This window comes from Archocentrus centrarchus, unplaced genomic scaffold (genome assembly GCF_007364275.1).
Source record: "Archocentrus centrarchus isolate MPI-CPG fArcCen1 unplaced genomic scaffold, fArcCen1 scaffold_26_ctg1, whole genome shotgun sequence".
NCBI lineage: Eukaryota > Metazoa > Chordata > Actinopteri > Cichliformes > Cichlidae > Archocentrus > Archocentrus centrarchus.
Genome location: NW_022060256.1, coordinates 3,983,813 through 4,009,548, shown reverse-complemented (window position 1 = coordinate 4,009,548; position 25,736 = coordinate 3,983,813). Strand labels below are relative to the sequence as shown.

General features: G+C 43.4%; 1 protein-coding gene across 1 annotated transcript in view; it reads right to left on the bottom strand.

Moving 5' to 3' along the window:
• Nucleotides 1-25,736, bottom strand: part of fras1 (Fraser extracellular matrix complex subunit 1) — a 226,705-nt gene that overhangs the window by 10,058 nt on the left and 190,911 nt on the right. Inside the window, exons 46-60 of the mRNA XM_030723395.1 lie at nucleotides 21,795-21,919; nucleotides 18,895-19,035; nucleotides 18,422-18,649; nucleotides 12,447-12,560; nucleotides 9,492-9,642; nucleotides 6,170-6,329; nucleotides 5,632-5,800; nucleotides 4,840-5,086; nucleotides 4,118-4,462; nucleotides 2,373-2,533; nucleotides 2,006-2,153; nucleotides 1,714-1,919; nucleotides 1,460-1,616; nucleotides 495-695; nucleotides 182-369 (exon numbers count right to left, since the gene is read on the bottom strand). Coding sequence (XP_030579255.1) covers nucleotides 182-369; nucleotides 495-695; nucleotides 1,460-1,616; nucleotides 1,714-1,919; nucleotides 2,006-2,153; nucleotides 2,373-2,533; nucleotides 4,118-4,462; nucleotides 4,840-5,086; nucleotides 5,632-5,800; nucleotides 6,170-6,329; nucleotides 9,492-9,642; nucleotides 12,447-12,560; nucleotides 18,422-18,649; nucleotides 18,895-19,035; nucleotides 21,795-21,919 — 2,741 coding nt within the window. The remainder of the gene's footprint in view (nucleotides 1-181; nucleotides 370-494; nucleotides 696-1,459; nucleotides 1,617-1,713; nucleotides 1,920-2,005; nucleotides 2,154-2,372; nucleotides 2,534-4,117; nucleotides 4,463-4,839; nucleotides 5,087-5,631; nucleotides 5,801-6,169; nucleotides 6,330-9,491; nucleotides 9,643-12,446; nucleotides 12,561-18,421; nucleotides 18,650-18,894; nucleotides 19,036-21,794; nucleotides 21,920-25,736) is intronic.

Sequence of the window (25,736 nt, the reverse complement as noted above, 5' to 3'; positions counted from 1 at the left end):
AGAGGAGCGACGAGCTTTTGCCGGGAGTGGAAACCTTTCATGTGACAGGCTCTCTAAGTGCTGCACAAAATAGACAAAAGATTAAGTTCTCAGCTGAACGCTAAAGTGCCTGAAGGCCTCCAAACTCGCTGATTCTGCTGCTCCTGGTTCATGTTCTTATGTCTCCTCTAAGTTTTCTTACCATAGGCGGGGCAGGTAGGATGAGACTGCCCGCCGCCTCCTGGTCCAGAATGGTCACCGTGGCCATTGTGATCTCCCCGAGCACCGCCTCCACTGGGTCATCAGGGCCAAGGACCAATGAGAAGGACTCGTGCCACTCCCTGTCCTCATTGGACAAAATCTCCACTTTAAAGAGGATGTGATCCATGCCTGTGGAGAAAAAAAACCCCAAGATATTTACTCCCAATAAATCATCAGGCTCATACTCATCTCCTTTAAAAACCATTAGAAGTCGGGGGGGGGGGGGGGGGGGGGGGGGCACTTTCTGTACTGACCCGGGGTGAATTTAAGCACTCGGCTCTTGGGATTGTAGTCGACTCCAGACTGGGCTGATCCATCCCGGGTGCTGCAACGGATCTTGGACGTTCGGTCCAGATCTCCTCGGCGGATCACTTTGATGTTGAGCACTTCGATGCCATCTGGACCGGGAGGCTCTCTGACCTGATAGGACGCCTGCTCGAACTCGATGGTGGGAGCTGGAAGAACAGGAGAGGACTGACTGTCAATCATTTGCAACACTTAATCAGCTTCCAAGACACCAGGTACATCTAATTAAAACAGTGGTGTACTAAGTCCCACCTCCATCAAGATTAGACTGTTCATTTTTAATAGTCTTTCCAAGTTCAGGTTTTGGTGGAAATATCTTTAAATACAAACTTCAGGCACCAATGAAAGCTGTCAGGCATTTTGTACTTATTTTCTCCTTATCAGGCTTCACTTATCCTTAATCATCCTTAATCAGGTGAAGTGTTCACATGAAGGGCTGGTGGCCCCTCGGCCTGAGGGTGGCATAGCTCTGATATTTTGGAGATCATCTCCACGGCTGCTTTATTGACCATATCTACTTTGTGTTCCAAGTCTCTGAAGTCGTCATATAGTTCTGTTCCTTTTGTATGTCCAACTTTCTCACTTACCGCCTGTCGTGTTTTACGAAACGGTTTCTTTAATCAATGTTTTTTCAAAATAAAAGTCCTCAGCTTCTATCATGTTAGTATTGAGAGGAACACACAGTATCTTGGAAGTTTACACCTTTGTAGATGTTTAGCATATAGCCGAGGGTTAGCAGTAGGCTAAAATAAACTCATACACAGCAAAAAAAAAAAAAAGATGATTAGAGGCTAATTAGAGGCTAAAAAAACTTCCACCAAAGCATCTTTGATTTGTGTGTTTTTCTTGCTTACTGAATCAAAGGCATCATGACTGCGTATCAGTAAATCTCGTTTAATGTGAATTGTGTTACCGTCTTCATCATTGGTGATGGTTACAGTGACGACGTCGCTAGCTCCCACCATGGCGCCGCTCCAGTGGTCACTAAGCGGTGTACCGAGATGCACCTGAAACTCCTCCTCAGGTTCAAACACCGAGTCATCGTTGATGTGAACTGTGCAGTTCTTCACCTGGAAAATGAGCAAACGCACAAAAAAACCACCCTGGTGTGTAGCTTGTGAGGACAAAAACACAAACATCTGGCCACATGTGGATTAAACATTTTACCTTCTCTCCTTTGAGGAAAGTGATGCGCGACTCATCTGCGTTCCTTCTCTCCTCGAAGTCGTCCATCACCATGGCGGACATGGTCCGGGTGAAACAGCGCACCGACGATTTGAAGGAGAGGTCGCCGGTCCGGATGATGGGGATGTGGAGAGCATTATCTTTCTCCTTCACGGTGTAGGTGCTCTTCTCAAACTGCATGCTAGGAACTGAGAGAGAGAGAGAGATAAGTGTATGACATTTAGCACATCTGATTTTAAATCAAGGTACTGAAGGTTTTCCTGTGTGGACGTACTGTCCTGGAAGGTGTCTGTGATGAAGACGTTGGCTTCATAGGGCTCTTGGAGGACGGCACCCTGAGGAGAACTGAGGAACACCACGAAAGACTCGGCTCCCTCAATGGATGGGTTCTGGATGTCATCCATGATGGTTAAACTGCACGTCTGTTAAAAAAAGGAGATCAGATCATTTGCAAAGGTTATCCAGGTGAATGTGTTATTTACTGGGAGTAAAAATGGGAGCTCAACTGATGACATGCTTTATTAGGTTCAAGTTGAACTAGGTGCCTCTCCATGATATAAAAACCCTCCAAAAATCACAGCTGTACACAATAATATGAACTGAAATCTTGCTTTGACTGTAGGTGAGAAGTCTGTCCTTACCTCCTGAGTTTTTCCAGGTTTGAACTCCACTTTCTTGGAGCTGGGGATGTAGTCGACCCCAGGGCTGGCTGACGGAGGGTCCGAAGGTCGGGTGGCGCACCACACAGAGGTCAGTGAGGACAGGTCGCTGCCATGACGCAGCACTGGTATTTCAATTGTGCCTGAGTGGCGGGGAAAAAAAATGAAATGCAAGTTTAACAAATGTGGAAAGTTTCACGATTGCTGTGCTTTTCATTAGGTTACAAGACATTAGGGAACCTTCAATGGTTCTAATTTACAGGTTCTGGCTTGATCTTCACTTTGAACGTAATTACATCCTGATCTATGAACAAACTGACAGAAACAGAATCTGGCAGCTTATTTGGCTGTAACTAATGATGTTGTCTGTTCAACACTGTGGGGAGGAAACCTCTGCATCAAAGATTAAAGCCACGCCAGCACGATGATGAAGAAGGAGAAGAAAGTAGAAGCAGCTCAGCAGAAAGATGAGGTGCAGTGTAGCTGTCACCGGTGCTAATTATAAGAGAGGAAACAATCTATTCTGTGTCACGCTCCAAAACATCCTCTGCTTCTAGATGAATCAACAACGTAAAATATCACTAACTGACAAATACACATTCACACAAAAACTTTCCAACATTCACACACAATCGCTCTGATGAACACGTCAGGAGCTACTCGAGGTTCAGAATCTTGCCCAAGGATACTTTGGCACACAGGCTGGAATCGAACCACCAACCTTCCAGTGAGTAGATGAAAGCAGTCCTTCACCTTCCTCCTAACATGCTCCTAAACTGGCCTCCTCTCTTTCACTGAGACAAACCTTTCACTGTGTGTTTATTTGTGTTCATTAGCCTGTTTAAGCCTCGCACAGGACCGGAGCTTCCACTTCCTCTTTCTGCTGTCTCCTCCTTCCTGTCCCCAGACTGTCGCCGTGCATGATTGCTCTGGTACCCCGGTCCCTGCTCCAATCAAACTGCACCATCAATCACACCACCTGCCTACAATGGGCAGCAAAGCAGTTATTCAGGGGGGGCTTTGATTCTGTGTGAGCCGCCGTGCCCCTCAGTGCTGTCGGTGTTTATTAGATAGACTGTACCTTGATTGTGTTATTTTATTGGTGCTTTGGCTTTGTGCGGTTAACCAGGCACACCTGTACTCGATGTTCATCTGCTGTTCCAGCTCAGGCATTAGTTTCTGTTTTGGCTGCATAACATCACCTGATAATGATCTCTTCAACATATTCAGCTGTTTCTGGTTTGGTTAGGTTACATTACTGCTCAGTCCCCATAGAGAGCTGGGGGGTCGTAACAGTGCCAGCTTTAATCAAACATGTGATGGAACTGATTTTAAATATGTATTATAATAATATTAATGCTTCTAGATATTTATTAGTCATTATTAAGCATTTACAAAGCTTTTCAGACAACTGCAATTTTACAGTAAGCAGCTAGATGCTCATAGATGTTAACAAATCATTTATTAACCAATTAGGAAACACTATTGCTACTGGTTAGTGTGCCAGCAGTAAAGCTGCTTAACTAAAGTTTAATTAACTGTCACTTTATCATTTACTACCAGTGGTTATTATGAAGCGCTAACAGTGCACTTGTTTTTTATTGGAAGCCATTTAAAACATTTTATGCTTTCTGTGAATATTTTTAAACAACTTAAAGAGGAAATAAGAAATATGGATGTAGAAAGAAATGACCCCAGTGGATGTAAAAGGAAGAAAGGGCTCATACCTGCATCTTCGCTGAAAGTAAATGTAGCGTTTCCAAGAGAAACAGTCGATGCATCATTGGGCCCGTCGATAATGACCTTGGCCACCGACACGTCGCCCGTGCGTGCATTATCGGAGGCGTCAGACAGAACCAGCTCGAACTCCTCGGACAGTTCATACTCGCTGTCGTCGATGAGCTTAACATCACAGGTGGACATGCTGACGCCGGGGCCGAAGATGACGCGGTTGTCGTTGCTCATGCCGCGGCTCTTGTAGTCGGAGCCGGACTCCAGAGCGTGGAGGCTGCTACCCTGCGCTGACTTGGCCACAGTGTAGCAGAGAGCAGAGACTGTGCTGGAGGTATCGCCTGGACACGACGAGGGCAGACAGGAAGGTCAAACAGTGTGTGTGGGCTTCGCACTGCTCAGAAAAACCTTTAAAATTAAATATTATAGCCTGAATTCAAGGGAGCAGCAACAGATGTGCTTTAATAATAACACTGGGGTACCTAAGATATATGTATTTGTCTATTTTTATGTGGTACAATAAAAGTTTGGTTAGAAGTTTTTGTGCTCCATACCCTACCTCTAGCATTTTTTATTATACAAAAAGGGAAAATAAGTTATTTGGTCAATCTTTAGCACTGATGAGGCTTTCGTGGCTGGCTGCAGGATTTTTTTAATAGAAATTTTCATGAAATATTCACGAAACATGAAATGACAGAAACCCTAGTGCAGTGTGTACCTTTCCTCTCAATGGGAGCATGGATTGCGCCCGAGCTTTCATTGACGTGGTAGATCTTCTTGTCAAACTGCAGAGTGGGTTCGTCGTCTGTGTCGTTGATGTTGACCACAGCACGCGTGTTTCCACCCAGCAGTGCGTACACGGGCATGCTCAGCTCCACGTGGAAGCTCTCAATCCCCTCAAACACCTTGTCGTCATTAATGACTATGGTGCATACCTTGGTGTCCTCGCGCTCGTCAAACTGCACCTGGAAAACACATCGAAGGTGCCAATAAAGACGTGATCGTGCTTATGTATGTGTGGCCAGAGATTCTTTGTAGAACACACACATTATTGCATCTCCAAGAAAGTAAAGTATGCCCACTTTGCTGAATCTTCTTTCTCCTCCATCCTCCATGCATCCAAAGGAGTACCTCAGGGTTCCATATTAGGACCACTGCTTTTCTTCACATACAATAAATGAGCTTTGTGAAATTCTCTAATGCAGATGACAGTTATCGATTGCTCCTTCCCCTCAGTAGTACAAACCCTTAAATTCCTGCAGTCATTTATTCTCTTTTATCTCTACTTAAAACTGCAAACAAATGCATGCTCATTTTATTCTCAAATACACATAAGAAGATGTTAACAACCTCTGAAGCTTTGTGAATAATTTGCAGAAAACTACTGGATTAAAGAGCAATGCCAAAGAAAATCTGTTCTCAGTAAAGAAAGCATAAATGCACGGGAGGGAAATGAAAGCAATGAAAACAGAAATATAGATTTTTAAAACGTAGAGTGACGAGCTTCTACCTGTCCAGCGTATTCCACGTAGTCCTGCTCTCCGGGCCGGGATCCCACGCTGCTCGTGGAAGTGGCGCTGCCCTGTTCAGTGCGGCAGAGCACGATGGCGTACTGGTTGAGATTACCGCTTCTCTTCACGGTCACCGCTACTGTGCCGGCTTTCTCACTCACATTGTAGCTGTGGAGCCAACAGATGAAATGAGAGGCTATTTCACGTCTTTAAACATGTAACAGGATGGATGTGAGACAGGTAATCATTATGACAGGTGGTGCCGGGCTTGATCTCTTATAATGAGCAAATACGCGATAACAGGGGAACTGAGTAATCCGATTGATAGAGAGTCAAAAGTTGTGCCATATTTTTGTGTATTCGGAGCATATCCTGATCAGATGTTACATTTTCATGAACAATAGTGAGATACTTCTTACTGCAAATGAGGATGATGTGTTTTTGTTCAGTTGAGATATGGAGAAAAATACCCCGTCCCCCCTCCAGGGGTGGGGTAATAATATATATATATATATATATATAACTCATGGTGCAGACCTTTTGTGCTCAAAGCTGATGAGGGACCACTGGATGTGGAAGACGTTGTCACTGACCACATTTGGTTTGCTATCTTTGACCAGGAACTTGAAGTTGTCCATGGTTTCCTGGACGTTCTCCTCGTGAAGCACGTAGCGGATCAGACCCAGATTGATATCAGCTACAAAGGAACAAGGCGACATTAATAAAGATCAAAGACTAGCATTAGTTACTGTTTTGTTACATTTTTATTATATGAAGGACTGGAGCAGAGAATTTGTAAAAAGTCTCACTTTGACCTCTGGTTTCAGAGGATTACAGCATATGGACGACCTTCTAACCCTCATGAGCAGCTTTTGTGAGTTTTGTGATAGTATTGAGTCTTTGTTGTTTTGATCCTAATAATGATTTTCAGCTTTGGGATTGTGTGTTTGGTTCCTGTTTATTATCATAACTCACTGCTTTGTGTTTTTTGCTTTTCATGTTTGAATCCCTTCTTGTTTCAGTCTTGATTGGCTTGATTTCTTTCTTTGCTGCCGCCTGTTGAGTCCTGATTTTTGCATTTCAGTTTCACCCTCTGGGCTTTGGATTTTTGGACCGAGCTATCAAAGCTCGCTGAAATTCTCTGCCTCTTTCATTTTGTGTCCTAAGCTCTACAATCCACACACCAATACTAGTTTGTGTCATATGCCGCATCATCTTCCACTTATCTAAAGTGAGGTCACAGCGGCAGCAGGCTAAGCAGGACATTCCAGGCCTGCTTCTACCCAGCAATGCTTTCAGTTCCTCCAGAGGGATCTCAAGGCAATCCCAGGCCAGATGAGATATACAGTATAAACTCTCCAGTGGGTTCTGGGTCTTGCCCATAACCAGTTGGCTGTACACTGAAAACCTCCAAACAGAGGTGAGATCCCTCTGGACATCTAAGCTCCTCATCCTACCCTTAAAGCTGAGCCCAGCTCAGAAGATGCAAATGATGATTTTAGTCATTCAGATCCATTTGCTTCTTTGCACTGACTAATTTCCATAAAATGCCATTACTAGGAAGTGAGCAGACTCACTGTAGCTCTGCTCTGATGGGAGCTGGTCATAAAGCTGTATGATCATGTGGGTTCATTGGAGAGTGTGAAAATGTATCTTTCTGAACTGAAAACAATGTTTCAAATACGCCAAAAATGATTTTTATGCTTGCACACAACTTTACAGTGAGGAGGACGACACGCAAAAAAGCCTGATCGAATCTTAATGGTACCAATCTTTGTGAAGAATGTATTTCCTGCAAAATAATGCTTCCATAATTTGCAGCCTTGGGCCAATTCCCATTACTTGGAAATGAATGTGAAGGTGGTTACGGGCTCTGGGCTTCTGCTCATGTACACCTTCCAGAGAAGGCTGGAGAAAAGGAAACACTTAGATGAGAGTCCCACTGCTGGAAAACTGGTCAGATGACCTTCAGGAGGCTCAATATAAACATTACAGTTATGAGGGGAGGACTGAATTATGCATTCATATCCAGAATAGTAATATATCTCAAACATATTTTTAGACTGAGTGCAAGCATTTGGCAGAATATGGGAGCCAATGTTCACAGTCGGGATGATGTTGACAGTTTGTACTGGAAATCTCATCTGTTTTATTATTCATATTGCCTCTCTGTCGCGCTCAGGCTAAGGGTTATTTCAGTTATTGGAAATTTATTATCATTACGAAAATGATGTTTACAAGCTCCAAATTGAGCATGAGACACATCAAAGTGGTTGTTTGCACTTGTGCTGTCTGCAGCCGGGAGGATCAACATTTCACACACTCACACTGATGCTTGTCTGCAGCCGTGAGGCGAACATAAGCCGGCTCATAATGAGAGCTGATTTAAACTGCAAATTGGCCGGGTGAGCACATGGAGAGGGAAAACACGACACTCACATGTCTGCTGCATGTCTGCTGCAGTGGAGAAAAGATGGGGTCAAGCTTTCGTCCCTCTTTCTCACTGTGAAAGCTTTTGTCTTCAGCCCTCCTCCTTCAAACTGGCACTACTATCTGCAGCAGCACGAATGATGTAGGATGACCAGAAGAGGGCAGCGATGCAACATTAAATTGGATGAAATGAAGGAAACAGGTGGCTCTGTTCACTGATAGAGACGTCTTTGGGGTCATTCACTGGGGGGTTTAGAAGGAAAACCCGGCAGCAGTAACTCTGAGGCATAACTGATCCTCAGGCATTAAAAGGTCCTTCAGACGAACCCAAAGAAGACGTGAGGGGTGGCAGAAAACCACGGCTTCATTTTACGCAGTCATGACCATTTGATCAGGGGAGTGATGCAGTTCATCAGTATGCACTAAAAAAGTAAAATCATCCCAATTTTTATGAATATTTGAAGCAGGAACACACACACACACACACACACACACACACACACACACACACACAGGAGGAGGGAAAAACTTTTTTTGCTCAACCTTAAAACCATAAATTTGGCCGTTTCCTTACAATTAGTTAGCAAACGAGTAACAGGCGCTCTGACTCAGAGGCTTTCAGAGTTTTTGAGGACACACAACCTAATATCCTTTTTCTTTCTGTCTTCACAGGAGCTGTGTGTGTGTGTGTGTGGTGGGGAATATTATATTTACCATAAATAATTCATATTTTTGGGAGTGAAAAAATATTTAGTGTTAGAGGCTAAAACTTTTGACAACAGCACAAATGCTTCAATTTTTATTTAGATTTTTTTTTACGTTTCTATGATGTAATTATATGTCTCAGAGACTTTGGCAAACAAATCAAATGTATTGATGGTGTCGACCTGCATTTCTCTGAGGCATGCTGGATCAAATCCTGATCGATGGAGATCCATTCCTGCCTTATCCGTGTTCCAGGTTGGTCTCAGTTTGTGGGCTTCTGCTCGTCCACCTGCTTTTAAAGAATTCACCGCACAGTCTCATTTACAATAAGATTCAGGGAGTTTCCTGGCCACGGGTCCAAAACGTTCATTTGATGATCTCCTTAGTTATCACCTTTGCCTCGTGACAGCTCCCGGATCGTTGGAATAAGCTGATCTTTGAGGACATTTTTAGATGGGTCATTCCTTAGAAGTGCAGGTGAACAACCACACTCACCTGAACCAATCAGGACTTTGCCCTGATTGGTCCCAGCATGCCACAGAGAGTTGCAGAAGAAGGGTCAACACTGTAAATACAGACTGCATAAATTTGATGAGCTGACTTTTCTTTTTTGGATAAACATCAACTTCTGTAAACGATGTGTGTGGAGGGGAGGAGCACCCTGGGATATCTAATAAGTTCAAATATATCTGCTGTCCAAATAAAGGAGGGAGAGCTTCTGCACCTTGTGTGAACGTGGTGATGGGGTTCCCAGGTTTCAGCTTGCTCTCCAGGAAGCCGTGCTTCGGCTCCGTGGTGATTTCATAAACCAGCTGTCCATCATCTGTGTCCGGGTCCATGGTCAGCAGCTCCTTCTTGGTGATCAGGTTGGCAGCCTGACAAACATCAGACAGAAACGACTCAAATTTCCTGTTTTTCAGTTTTCACAGCACAGACATCATCTGTGCTCCGAAGCACGGCTCTCAGAGCGCCACGACTCATTACTGGGCGTTTCATTTATTTTCAGTTTCACCTTCCCTGCTGCAACTATCACAGCAAAAACACAAAAACATCACCTCACAAATCAGCATATCCAACATCACACATGCCATCTAAAAAAAAGGATATTTCTTCATGTGCATATGGCTGATCTCTGCATTGACAAACGTTTAAAGAGCCCCCACTCTGAAAGGAGAAGTAGGTGACTTTTCTACTCTGACAGCACCGGGTTGATGTGAGTTATGAACTCCATAACTGTGTCTAGATAAATAACTGTGAGATGCTTAGCCTGCTGCTGTAGCACTGATCTCCCCACATTAATGCAGATTAGCATCCAAACAGTTGTTCTGTGATGGCCGGTTGAGTACAGATGATCTCCACATTTAAAACTTTCACAAAGTTAAAAAGAAAACACAGAAGGAAAAATATTTGTTCCTAAAAGAGATTTAAACATTTAAATGAGTTTTATTCTTGTAAATTCAAAAATGCTGCAGTCTGCAAACAGAATGATGTCATACTCCACTGAGGATGTACGATGTAATGGCTTAAAATGGATTTCTGTTGTGTCTTGTATATTTTAAAGATCCCTCAAAGTGATGATGATGATTCCAAATGAGCTTTAACTTCCAGTCTGGTTATATGCAGCTATAATCACATACCTGCATATGATCCCTGTATAAAACTGAAATAGGAACACAAACCAGTTAATCTGGTGTCAGTTTAAGCTTAATAGACTTCACAGTCATAAACCCTCAGCATCAGTTAAGCCCACAATAATCTGATAGCATCTGATCTCTGTGCCCACATCAGCTAACTGCTTAGCATCCATGCATCCAACTGATAAAATCCAGAAAAGCTGTTTCTCCTGCAAGCCGCTTTGCAACCAGCTTCCACCACAGCTCCCTGTGACTTCATTAGTGTCACGTCTGTTCTTCTGGCTTCAGCCTTTGATGGTGGCTGTGATGTGAAAGCACGACACACAGTAAAGACGAGTCTTTCTGGAGACCTTCTTCGACAAAAATCTACTTTATGTTATTTCTGATCAAAGGGAAATATCTATTACTTATGAGTAATTAAAAAAATACAATTCTGGTTAATTTTTCTCGGTCCTGGCTTAAACCTCTTTGGATTTGCCAGTAATTTCTAAGTGGACAGCGGCCTTTGGACCATGATTTCGAGAAGCCCAGATTTGAGCATTTTGGCTGCATCCTCACAAAGCAGTGACAGGTTAGCCATGCTCTAAAGCACACCCTGCTACAACATCTAATTTACACTGAACAGGACCATCAATAACAAACTTAACATCATACTGTATGAAATATGACCTGGAACTAGTGATTGAAACTATAATGTCAGCAAGGAACTGTTCACTATGTCAAAGACTGAGTGAGCCATCCATCCATTTTCTACTTGTCCAAGTTTGGGTCGTGGGGTCTGCAGTCTAAGCTGTGCAAACAGCACAGAGGATGAATGAACAAAGTGACATATTTACAGCGACTACCAAACAAACCTGTGCTTTGCATTGTGATGAGATGTGCAAGCCAGCAGGTGGAGGTGGAGCAGCTAATTTGGGAACAAACAGCGGTGGAGCTTCTCCTTTGCACTTCACAGAGACACATTTAGGAGAGTATTCAGACAGAGCAGGGCGTGCTGGTACTTTTTAAAACTTAATTTGCTCAGAGAGAGTTCTGCTGAGCAAACAGACAGCTCATTTAAACACATCTGAATGATCCTGGTGCTTCAGTCCTCTGCTGGGGTCCAATTAAAGGTAATAAATTAGGGAAAAAGTTCTCTTTAGCGGCCGCTCTGCTCACTTTATGACTATTGAACATCACAATTGGTTTCATTTTATTTGTTTTGCAAAGGCCTACACACTCAGATTTCTGCAGGCTTATAAATGTATTATCAGCACACTGTGGAACATCAGATTACAAACTACCTGACATGTGATTCTCTGGCTATTTCTTTTGTGTGTGTTTGTGTTGTTCGAGGGAGGCCATTTCCTTCTGTCACCAGATGAGCGGTTAAAGCCCAGCTTCCCATCATCTCCAGCCAGCAGACCTGATCTGTGTGCAGGATGTAAACTTCAGTGACAGTGTGAGAGGTTTGGCAGGAGATTAAGTGTATTTTGGGCTCCTGGTTGCTGTTGGGGAGCTGTTGCAGCAGGGTCTCCCCTGGGCCCGGCTGTAAGAGGCTGATGGGGGTAAATCTTGTGTGTAAATGAAGAGTTTGCTTGTTTGGCCATAAAACTGTGTGTTTCCGATGCAGTCTGATGGTACACTGACACGCACCACAGTTCAGGACGACGGCTCTGAATGTCGTTGCTCGGATGCTTCATGACGGTGACGTGACACTTTGCACTGACACGCCTCAGCCCGGGGAACCAATTCAGACTGAAGACTGAGTTTAGTCGCCCGGCTCTCATCAACGATCCTTCACATGAAATCTGACTCAGTCTGAGACAGAAGACGATGTCTGCTTTTCACTAATGTTTGAGGTCCGTGGGAGGAGGGAACATCCAGGGAATGATCTGGAAACACTGGAAGCTGTCTGGACACGCCTGAGAAGATGACCTTGAACTTTAAATCAGGTAAACGTTTGATTTTTATGGATCTGTTCTGTAAAATCACACCTCATATTGATTTTGGCCATCACCAGACCAAAAAACAGAAACATGATCCTGCAAAAAGAAGCCCTCTACCTTGTTATCCATGTATTCCAGCCACTGCAGTCCCAGGTTGGTGAAAATTAGCGGCGTTCCATCATCAACTGGCAGAATATCTATCTTGAACTTCTGGGGAGCAGCTGTCACTATCTGGAAAACCAAAAAAATGGAAATTAAAATATATTTTAAAGACAGCGGACATGATCTGAGTAAAATGTCCAGTGTTAAAGTACTACGAGTCCAGAACATGGACTACAAAATGTGCATCTTATTTCAACCCAGCAGAGTCTCATCTTCATGTTCTCCTGCTGCTGGTGTAACTCCTGAGCTCCTCCTTGTTCAGGATTTCTACTTTACCAAAATAAAATCCCCTGCGTCCGTCACTGATCCCAGCTGATCCAAAGTAAAAATTAATGAATGATAATCCTGAAGGCTGGCAGCACAACAGCAGACATTATTAATGCAAACCTCACAAATGTACTTTGATCAATTAAAATGTCTCATAATCTGGATTTAGAGAGATTATATTAATCTACATTCTTCACACGAGCCAACGACTCGACAAGAAGCAGATTTTATTACAGCGGCGTGATATTCAGAGTGAGTTTATCAGCCTGTGGGTGAAAATTCAAAACACAGCAGCAGATTATAGAAATGAAAAATACGTTTATAATTAACATTTATGTGAACAGCGCCCTTTGTCAGCTTTGTTGATTGATGGTGCTTGGTGATGGTCGGATGGCGCGTCGCTATGAATTATGGGGTGGAATGATCTGCTTTCCTCTCAGATCTTTGGCTAAACCAGAACTCACAAGTTTCACAAGAACCGATATTCAGCTTACAGAAACACACAAATGAAAGCTGGAACAGAAGCACAAACTCGGACACATAAACTCAGGGTTCATAAACCACCACACCCCGGGACTAAATTATTGTGCAGCAAAAATGTGTGCAGGGTGATGGAGAGAGAGCACAGGCTTGAAGTAACTCTCACTGACCAAAGTTTGAAAAGCTTTGTGTTCATAATGAGCGCTTAAAAAAAAAAAGCAATTGAAATGTTCTTAGGGACTATTTAAAGGTTCTGCAGGGTTTTACTTTATTGATTCAGCCACTGCCAACAGCAATGACAGGCTAAATCAGATAAGTTACTCCAGTATTCATAGTTACTGCGGTGTGTCTGAGGTGCATGAGGGAATACAGAAAGTACAACTAATCACCACAAGAGAGGCTGTTAAGGTCAACTTTGACACATGCCATTTGAAGGCTGCGTTTGTCCACCCGGTTTATAGGAACTCATACATTATTTAATAACACAGCAGCTCCAGTGGGAATGAAACCGGAGCAGCGGCAGAGATGATGCCACCAACCGTCTTCTGAGCTGCAGGACACGTGGGGCCTTCGAGCCAAATGTCCCCAGGAGATGGAAAGATAATAACCCCAGGGTTGAGAGGCGTGTGTTTGTGATTGGGGATGTCAATACCTGCATGCTGTCACTGGGATTAGTCATATAGACTGTCAGTAATGACAGGTGGTGGAGAGGAGCTGAGGGGGACAGGTAAACTGACAAGCAGAGGAGTCAACTCACCCTGAGGCTCACTCATAACTGCCACCATAAAGCTGGCATTAACATCGCACACACACACACACACACACACACACACACACACACACACACACACACACACACACACACACACACACACACACACACACACACACACACACAGAGGTTCATTCTTCTACACTTGTAAGGACCTCTGTGTGATGGTTTCTGGTCTAACTGTGAAAACAAGCCACTGGCATGGATGTCAGAGTGAATCTAAAGCCCATGTGGTTGTGGACCACCTTCATCCCGCCTGTGACGTCCTAACAGGAAACAAAACCATCCTCAACGGTTCATGCATCTCGGGACAGAGTGCTACACTTTTGCTTGCCCACATGATGACCTCCGGTACTGAAGAACGGAGCCAATGGTGAAATGCTAAAAACTGCAGTTCCTCTAATGTCCAGTTGAGGCTCCAAAAGGGAAGTTTTGCTTCAGGTTTGGTGTGTAAAATTCAAGAATACTGCAAAGAATAATTAAGGGAACATTCGATCATCACGGTATGACACAAAGTCGGTTAAACTTCGGAGACATCAGTCTGTCCGGTCAGGGAGCATAAACTGCAGTTAGTCCATTTCACCTGGTGTAAGTGAAGGTCACAACAGGTACACTGGGGAGGCAGGTGGTGGCTCCTCTCTCCTTATCTCTCCTGAATGACTTTTCTCCACTTTTGCTTTTACTTGTGTCACCGCTGCTAGCAAGGCATTCAGGTTGCAAAAGTAGTCCAGCTCCTCCAGGATGGCACATCCACACATAAGAAGGTTTTCTGTGTCTCTCAGCACAGTCTCAGGAGTGCGGAGGAGATACGAGAGAGAGGTCGTTACATGAGGAGCGCTGGACAGGTCATCGACCCAGCAGCAGGAACGGTATCTGTGCCTTTGTGCCAGGAGCAACAGGAGGAGCACTGCCAGTCCTGCACAATGACCTGCAGCTGCTCACGTGCACGTTTCTGACCAAACAGCCACAAATCTCAGATATAACAAATATAACAAATCTCAGATATAACAGATTCCATTGCCCCTGTTAAAGTAAAAATTGTGTCTGGTAGAAAGAGATCACCGTGGATAAATGCTCCACTTGTAAGAACAGAAAAAAGCCTATGTTGAAAGGCTGAACGTAAATGGCGTAAAACTCGACTTCACGTTGACTATGAAATATACAAAGATAGGCTGCGAAGCTGTCACACCTCGTTAAAACATGCAAGGGAAACATATTTTGCAGAAATCATAAACATAACCATCGACAGGTTGACAAAACCACCTGTGACTTCACCACCTGAACTCCACTCTGCAAGGCCTGCAATGAATTTGCCAACTTTTTTACAGAGAAAATTACAAAAATTAGAGGGTTAACCGGCTCATCCACACCAACCCCAATAACGATGTTATGCCCAAACATAACTAAGGCAGAGAAAATGGCTGTATTTCACCAACTCAACCATAAAAACTTAGAAGAAATCTTAAAACAACTAAGCTCATCCTCCTGCTGTCTTGATATCCTCCCTACAACCTTAAGAAAGTTCTGCCTGTCATTGCCTTTGACCTGATTCAAATAGTAAACTCATCCCTCTCATCAGGTGTTTCCCCCCAGGCTCTAAAAACAGCAGTTATCAAACCACTGTTAAAAAAGAACAATCTGATAAATCACTATTGCAAAATTACAGACCGATCTCTAACCTTCCATTCATCAGCAAAATTATTGAAAAGCTGTATTTCAACAGTTAAACAGCTTCTTAACAATGACAAACCGCTTTGAGGTTTTTCAGTCCAGTTTCCGAGCTCACCACAGCACTGAGACTGCCCTCATCAAAGTGTTCAACGATATCCACACAAACACAGACTGCGGAAGAACCACAGTGCTGGTTCTACTGGACCTTAGCGCAGCATTTGACGCTGTTGACCATGATATATTACTAAAGCAACTGGAGAACTGGGTCGGACTCTCAGACACAGAACTTAACTGGTTCAAATCCTACCTAAAGAACAGGAACTTCTTTGTGTCAACAGGCAATTTCTCTTCAGAGTGGACAGGAGTCACATGTGGAGTACCCCAAGGTTCAATCCTGGGACCCCTTCTATTTAATATCTCTCAGATTATAACAAGTAATAAGATAAGTTATCATAACTATGCAGATGACACACAGCTCTAAATCATGCAATCACCTGGTGACAGAACCTATCCAAGCACTGAACAGATGCTTAGAACACATCAGTGTGTGGATGTGCCAAAACTTTCTGAACAAAAGCAAAACTGAAGTTATTATCTTTGGACCTAAAGAGGAACGATCAAGAGTCAGCACGCAGCTTCAGCTGCTACAATTAGAAACCTGTGAACAGGCCTGAAATCTGCATGTAGTAATGGACTCAGACCTGAACCTTCAGAGACATAAAAACAGTTACAAAGTCAGCTTTCTACCACCTGAAGAACATTTCTAGAATTAAAGGACCAATGTCTCAACAAGATCTAGAGAAACTCATCCATGCATGTATCTTTAGCCGCATTGATTATTGCAACAGTATCTTCACAGGTCTGCCAAAAAAATCAATCAGACAGCTGCAGCTAATCCAAAATGCTGCTGCACGTGTTCTCACCAAGACTACAAAAATAGAGCACATCACCCCAGGTTTAAAGTCCTTACACTGGCTACCTGTAGCCCAGAGAATAGACTTTAAAATACTTGTATTAGTTTATAAATCGCTGAACGGTTTAGCACCACAATACATTAAAGACTTACTATCGTCGTATCAATCCCCCAGAACACTCAGGTCTTCTGGTTCCAGTCTACTTTGTATCCCCAGAACCAGAACCAAACATGGAGAAGCAGCTTTCAGTTTTTATGCACCTTTAATCTGGAACAAACTCCCAGAAAATTTAAAAACAGCCGAAACACTAAACTCCTTTAAATCAAGGCTGAAAACCAGTTTAAAGCTGCCTTTGATTAGTACTCCGCAAACAAACCCGGGTGGAAGCTGCTCTAAACAAAATATCTTATTACACACTGACCATCTCCTATGATTATCATGTGCATCTGCTTGATGGTTTAATGATTTTGTGTGATGATTCTGATGTTTTGATTTATTGTGTAATTGATTGATGTTTTTAATGATTTTAATGATTTTACTGCACATTTGTTTTATGTTCTTATGATGTAAAGCACTTTGAACTGCCTCGCCGCTGAAATGTGCTATACAAATAAATTTTTACATACTTACTTACTTACAAACAGACTCCATGAAGGCAGCATGAGGGCCCAACATCTGCTGTGGACCTGTGCTCTTTGTTTAAAAGTAGGAAGTCAGACGTACCCTGAGATTAACAAGAGCACCGCCTAGCAGGGCAAAACACGCCCGCAGCCCTGTATGAACCCTGTTCACCGTCACACAGTTATTGAGTGGATGCCGTTTTTCTACTTAAGTAACACTGACCTTGATCTTAACCTCAGCGACCCCATATACAATCCCAGCCTCGCTTTGGTCATAAGCCATAAATGTAGACTGAACAGTTCTCGAGTTATTGAGCGGACCCTTCAGCAGATGCTGCTCAGACACCCGCCCGCCCTCCATGGGTGTTCACCTAATACTTCCTGTCTTTCAACAGGTGTATAAACAAATTAAGTATACTGGTAAAAATGTTATTTTCTTCCTCTATTTTCATTCAGAAAAATATTACATTATGATGGCTTCAAAATCATCTGGTCTGATTGCACTTTTATAACATAATCAAACGAGTTTCATCAGTAACTCACAGAGTGGTGCATATAAGGCAGGCTAATGTAAAGCCTGGTACAGCATTCATACTCTTACTGCAACCTCAGAGTGGAAGTCAGTATTTGCTGAAATAAATGTCATACTTTTTGAAACAAGGACTCAGGCCATTTGAGCTGGAAAATTATTATAATGGAATCAAATTCATGGAGTCCAGCACTTTGTCATGTTTCAGCTGTGTCCAGTGTTCGGCCCTTCACTTACTCTATGTGACTGTGGGCATCTGAAAAAGAAACGCTGCCCACCTCTGATCTGAGTCATGCTGAGAAGATTTTCAGGCTAGGAAGTAATTAAATAACCTAAATCTAGCATCACAAAACTTTCTGTCTCAGCCCTGCAGGAAAAATATTCAAATGAATCGAGCTGCAAGCATAAAGCTGCTAGTTCCATGTTACAGAAATATCCTTCCAAACATATCCTCTACAAAAATATTTTCCCTCTCTGTCTCTGAAGGTGTCCGCTCTATTCAAAAGCACCCATTACTGTCCTCACAGCGACGAAGTGCACGAACACACCCACAAATTCATGAAGGGTTAGAAAACACACACTCTCACAGACACACCCTCACAGTTATCCCGCTGTAATAAGAAATGTCAAGAAGGTGCATCATGCACACACACACACACACACACACACACACACACCTCTTTGCCGTCGTCCTCCACCATGAAGAGCAGGTTGGTGCTGTCGGTCACGGTGAAGGTGAAGCGGTCCTTGAGTGAGTTGGAGCCGTCGTGGTTGTAGCTGATGCGGTTCTGGTAGATGTCGTCCATGGTGAAGCTGCCGGTCTGTCGGTAGTGTTGGCCGTTGATGGTGCGCTCGATGGTGCCGTGCCGAGGAGCCTGGACGACACTGAAGATGATGGACTCCGCCTGGAGGAAGGACGTGTTATAGGAGGGAACATGCAGGGAGAGGAACGATGGCTCAGTGGCAACAAAGAAACAACTAGAGATTATGCTGCTCTGGGATCAGTCACAATGCCAGTGAGTTCACCACCAAGCCTCAAAGATGATCTGTTTATACAGCTGATACTATGGAAGCTTGTTTCCACCACTGAAAAAATTGTTTTGCTATCCATAACTCAAAAGTCAAAATTTCGATTCAGCCGGTGTGTTACCTCTGTGTCTGCATCCGTGGCTTTCAGCTCAAACTCTGTGATGGTCTTTCTCACACCCTCCTGCACCCTCATGCCAGGGACCTGAAGAAGAGGCAGGGAGTCGTCCACCGGCTTGATGGTGACGTAGAAAGTCTGGGCAACCTGAAGACAATAAACAGATGATACGATGGTGAAAAGACGATATTCAAGCCTTTTGAATGAATGCAGATGTGGACAGTTTTCAAAACGAGTATTTTTCTGCATCTTTTCTCCATTATTTTACTGTAACTGCCTGAAAATATCATCAGTCTAAGAATGAAATGCATTTAATAAAAACAATTCTGACACATTCACTGAAACAGTTTTTGCTTGCTGCCGTCACTCCTGCTCTTCATACTGGACTCGAACCTCTGCTGGCTGAAAATTAAGTCCCTGAATCCAGATGGAGAGACTGGATTCAGGGATTCAGGGAAGAAAACTGATCCAGGATCCTGGTCCCTGAATCCAGATCAGTTTTCTCCAGAATATCAAGAAAATGGGACTCATTTACAAACAGTCCACACAAGCAAATCTGTGTATGTACAAACGTTTCATGCAGAAATCAGTGATTCATCAATATTTTCACATTTTCAATATTTGTAAATATTGAACAGCCTCAGACCGTGCGTACGAGCAAATGATTAATGCCTGTCTGTCTAACTACAACTACTACTACTATAACTTCAGTAGTGCAGACACTGTCACCGCTTTACCTCCAGGTAAACCTGTGTCCTTATGTAGACAAACGGGGTGTGGTGGTATGCAGGTAGTATGCAGATTGCAGGCAGCAAGCATGACCCCGTTAAATTACTCCCTTCTGGGAAAATGTTCATACATATCTGAATAACCTTTCAAGTAATTCTACTAACAGACAAACAGACATACCTCATTGGTAGGGGAAACTTTAATATCAGGCACGAGCAGGACAAGTTAAATTAACCCAACCGTGGTTGCTGTTATCCCAGGCCTCAGTCGATCAGGTATGGAAATCTTAATTCCGGTTCATGTAGGAATTGTTCACCATAAAGAGTCTCCGGTAAAGGCTGGTGCACCAAGCACATTCAGCAGCAGATGCCCGGTACAGGGGGCTGAATGTTTCCTCCATGCTCAGTGCTTACCAAGCAGATCTATGCACGGACATGGCAACTAGGCCTGACCCAAATATGGGGGAAGAAATTAAGAATTAAGAAATTATTAGGGACACTCTGTATGCAGCTCTGTGCAGTCCAAGCACAGGGAAATCTACAGGGGTGATGGTGTCGCAGGAATGAGCCAGCTGGCTCAACCTGACAAATCTATCAGAGAGGGTCGAGGAGGATTGGCAACGTCTGATAAAATTTATGAGGATGGCATTTTCGAGACTGCCGCGGCTTCCAGGCACCTGAGATATAAGGAGAGGAACAGGGAGGATGAGGCCATCAAGCTCCGCCTCCTCTGGACCTTTGCAAAGGCTGCATTGCGGTGGCTGTGGCTCAGGAGGTAGAGCAGGCCACCTACTAATTGGAAGGTTGGTGGTACGATTCCTGGCTTCTCTGCATGCCAAAGTATCCTTGGGCAAGATACTGAACCCCAAGTTGCTCTCCGACACAAGCGTTGGAGTGTGAATGTGTGAAGCACTTAGCTTCCATATGAAACTAAGCACTTAGCTTAGTTTCATATGGAAGTGAATGGGTGGATGCAAACGTGTTGTTTGAGTGCTCATAGTAGAAAAGCACTATATAAGAACTAGTCCATTAATTAACAGGTATCAGAGTCTTTGCAGTTCACAAATGCAGCTTCTGAAACAAGTGAGCTAGTGTTACCTGATTAGTTAGCACTCCACCCTCATGACCAAATATGGCCAATGTGAGTCCAAACATCCTGGGGCGACATCACCATGGCTATGTCCATCTTTTAAATACAGTCTACGACCAATACACATATGTATAACACAAAATAAATCCTGGGATAAACTTCCTACTTTTCAGGGAGAACTTTCCCAACAGTTCAGTGAATAGAAGAGTCTAATTATGCAGAAAAAGTTTAACCCAAATATCACAAACTGCATTAACACAGAAACTGTGTATTGGTATGCCATCAAGTAACTCCATATCACTGCACAGAAAGTAACATATTCTGCTTTGGAATCATTTCTAATGCAAAAGCCTCCTAATTTTAAAGCAAAACACTTGCTTATAAATATGCAGGAGTTCTCCAACAGGAAAGAGAACGGGCTTCTCAGAGTTAGCAAAAGGAAAAAGAGCTAGACCACTTCAAAAACACCGGCCACTACAATGGCCACAAAGCTCCCACACACTGCAGTCAGCCAGGCGTGAAGGCCAAATGACCTTCTTCACGTGTTTACTCAAGTCCGTGTGATCCTCATTAATTTGGATTAGCTAAGCAGGCTTATGCATGAGGTGAATTGGAACAGGAAGGTACCGCGTTCCTGCTGCTCTGCAAGAGTTTTTTAGAGTTCACGCTTTTCTTAATTTATTCCAATTTCATAAAATATTTTTTTATTGAGCTATAGATGAGAAAACTTTTCTCTTTCTGGTTTTCTTTCTGAAATTGCCTAATTTCTGCACCATTTAAGGTTATAATCTGGACTTGTGAGTGAGGGTCTCTCTGTTCAGCCAAATGTTGTTGATTTGGGGCCAAATACATAAAACTGAATTGAACTGAATTTCTGGGCAAACTGGGAACCAAATTATTATTAAAACCCAATCAGCCTTTAGTAAAAACTGATAAATCATAGAAGCTAATAATCAAAAGCTGAATCTGTGTTGGACAACAGCTGCTGTCCAACAGTTTCCATTTGATCACACTCTGATTAATGAAGCATTTTAAAATGTGTCCTGTTACCAGGCATCATAAAGCCCGGCTGTTACCCCTTCATTCACCTCGTTTGTCCCGTCAGACACGCTGAAGGAGAACTGGTCAGCATGCTTCTCTTCTTCACTGGTGTGCACGTACTGGATGCTGCGTGATGCCAGGTCAGCCTGCGTGAAGGTGCTGATTCTAGTGCCTAAAGAGATGAAAAAAGCAGTCGATGAGTGATTTCACTGATGAATCCTTCTGTGGCTGCTTCCATTATGTTTGTTATTTTATCTGGATAGAAAACCATCACGATATCATCAGTGTGCCATTCTACAAAAGCATAAACTTTTAAGTTGGGAAAATGTCATCAAGTATTCAAAATCATCTGTGGTCTGTCGTCTCCTCCACTCAGTCAGTTTGTTAACATCAGAAATGCCACCCACAGAGTAACACGAGGGGCGGCCCGAGGAGACTGCGTTGTTCCTCTCAGTTAAAGTGCCTTCAGTCAGAGTGCCTTTTCAGTTACAGCAGCACAGGAGTGGAACTGTGTCCCTCAAAACATCAGAGAACTGACCACATACACTCTGCTCAAAAAGCATCTAAAAAACTGGTTCATAACACATCAGATATGTCAGCATTAATAGGATTATGGACAGTGTCTCCCCTCAACCCAACCCTGTTGCCACTTGTGTCTTTATGTTATTATGTAGTATAATTTTTTGTCTGTATTATACTTAACTAGGATTCTGTTTTTATCAACAGGATTTGAAGAATTATAATCTGTTTTATTGCTCTTTTATATTTGTTCATTGTAATCCTCCTATTGTTGTTTTTAGGTAGACAATTTTAAGATCTGTCCAGGGACAACAGATGAAAAATAGCCTTTTGGCTAATTCTGGTGCATTTACTGTAATGTTATTTAATGTACACTGTCCCTGTCAAATAAACTAATAATACTAATAATAATCTTTCATATTTTGGTGTGACATGGTTTTACACTGGTTGAAAAAATAAAGGTTCCACTTGATCATCACAGCATAACACAAACTTGGTTATTCTTCAGGGATATCAGTCTGTCCAGTTAGGAAGTAGAGACCATGTGAATCCATCTCACCTGCTTTGGTTCAAATTAAAGTGACAACAGGAGAGGCAAAACTCCCCAAAAAGAAATGGCTTTGCAGCTGGTGGCCACAGATCATTGCTCTTTTTATGCAATTTTGCTTTTTCTCACTACTGGTAGCATGAGATGGTACCTGCAGCCCATTCAGGTTGCATAACCTGAACGTTCCTCCAGGGTGACACAACCATACATGCCATTACAACAAGGTTTGCTGTGTCCCCTACCACAGCCTCAAGGGTCATGAGGAGAGTTGGGCAGGGGCATAGAAGGGCATCAACCAGCAGCAGGATGAGTATCTGCTCCTCTGAGCTCGTCTGAGCCCTACAGAATGACCTCCAGCAGGTCACTCATGTTCATGCTTCTGACTCGACGCCAGAATCAGACACCATGAGGGTGGCTCGAGGTCCCGATGTGCTTTAGTAGGAACTGTGCTCACATCAGCAGCTTACAGCTCAACAGCATTCACTAGAGAACACCAGAACTGGGAGGTCCACCACTAGTGGAAACCAGTTTGTCAGTTTTTTCCATTTAAAATAATTGACAAACTTCAGAGATGAATTCCTCTGCATCTGTTTCCATGATAAGTTTTTTTTTATTGTTCATATTCTGCTGGGACATGATTCCGCGGGTGATGTCCATGTGAAGGTATTAACTTGCTGAATAATACAAGCTCTGCACAGGAGAGGGAATTTCACACAGTAAAAACAAGAAAATCAAATAAAAACATTACACAGGGAAGGCAATAACTCATGCAACATGCCAAAGAGGCATTGAGGAAATGAAGACATCCAGCATCAGTTCTCTTCATGTCAACTACTGACAGCAAAACGAGTGCGAGTCTGTGGACTTCCTGGCTTGTGGCATCTATTCCTCAGCTGAACGCTTATAGATCACTATAATCAGGACAGGCAGGCTGGGAGACAGATGCAATATTCTCAGTCAGTGATGAAAATCAAGCTTTTTTGCTCCATCATATTAAAGCAAATTGGATTTTCACTTCCATTTGTTCTGATGAGAAATAGCAAAAAAAAAAAAAAAGCCACATTTTGTTTAAAGACGGGCTGGATGCTGCACAGGTTAATACCTGATACTGTGCTGCAAAACACTGCAAACATCTTTCCTGCTTTCACACATGAAGTCAAAGCCTTCTGGGAAGTATCAGCAGTTTAGAATAGAATAGAATAGAATAGAATAGAATGCCTTTATTGTCATTATACAGGATGTACAGGACGTACAATGAGATTGGAGATGAGATGAGTGCGCACCACCATCCTGAAAGTGGCAAAAACAGACTTTTTTAAACTGATTAGTCCAATAGGAATCTGGCTAAATTGGATCCAGCCTGTGTACCTGCCTGGACACAGCAGGTTATGTGAGAAATAATTTTAAAAAAACAACAGCAATAATCAGAAAGCTTATTGTTACCCTGTGTGGGCCACAGGAGCAGTTCAGCTTCATTTCAACACAGGGACAGAGCAGAGCTATCGGCTGTGCTCAGGGAGGAAGCAGGAATATGTGACAGTCCCGTGAATGAGCCGGGACGAGGCAGAGAGACCACACCTCTGCATGAATTGTACCTGCGCAGCTTCAGGGAACCAAAGTCCTTATAAACTTTTACCAGAAGTTTACATTTTAGGATTGAACAATCCTAAAATGAGCTGCGCCTATCACTTATTAGGAAGCTGGAGCTTCACCTCAAACTGCAAAGAGCACCTCAGCAGGTGAGGCAGGTACCAGAGTGACAGGTGGAGAGGTGTGCCATAACTTCAGTCAGTTAATAAGCCTTTTGAAAACTTTGGCTTTGAGAGCTGGCTCTGAAAGAGAGCATTCATCTCTTTGTGCTGTTCCCTTGACATTCCTCGTACACTCACAAGCTTCCCACAGGGGCGGTGAGCTAGCTGTGCGTGTTAGCATGGTGCGACAGGCTGGCTGAATGGCTAGCAGTAATTATCCGGTGCTGCTGTGAGGCTCTGAGGCGAAGATCGGAGAGCAGCGATAAGCTCATCCAGCTCATCAGCATGCTGCGAGCACATTCAGCCATGTGGGGAATCCATTCAGCCAGGGCTGAAATCCTCAGCAGCACAGAAGCTAATAATCACGTCTTTGTGATCGGAAGATGCATCAGCATCTCCGTTCTCTCCAAATGCAGATTCACATCAGTTATTCCCTTTTGTTTTCTCTTTCTTGCATCACCACACAAGATGAGAATTTTAGTTACGGCTGCAGTCATTAGAAGTCTGTCTGTGTCACAAGCAGCAGAAAGACTGTGTGTGTGTCTGTTTTGTGGAGGGCAGCAGAAATAATGGATGGAGGAAGTGGAGCAAGGTTCATTACAGCTCCATCTGTGTGTAGAATCAGTTATCATATACAGAAGGATCCTCCATGTACACAGTTCATGATGTTCCTTAGTTCTGGAAAGTTTGGGGGATATTTTTGGTTTCCTTTGTTGATGCAGTGAGGTGAGGAGCTTTACTATCGTTGTCCCCACTGTTCCCGTCTCTCTGAGTATTTGTTTTATTGGCAAACTCATATAACTTAAAACCTCAGTCACACAGGCCTGGACACCTGCTGGTGACCTCCGAGTCGTGAAGGACAAACCTGACTGGTGAGCGGCTGCTGGCAGCCACCAAATAAAATCAGCTGCAAAGAGGCTGCAGCACCAAAAACCTCCCTGAGATGGTTTTGGCTGCTAGCAGACTGAATAGTCACCTGTAGTTTGCATGGAGGACGCAGACTACTCGCTGAGTGGTACTGAAACTGGAAAAAGTCTGGGTTTGGTCGTCACCTGTGCTGTGCACCCTGCTGTGTCTCCTTGTGTAATCAGCCCCCTGTGCATATGTAGTCCTGCCTTCCCCTGTGAATCTTCGTTCTTCTGCCTCACACCCAGTATCCACTCTAACATATA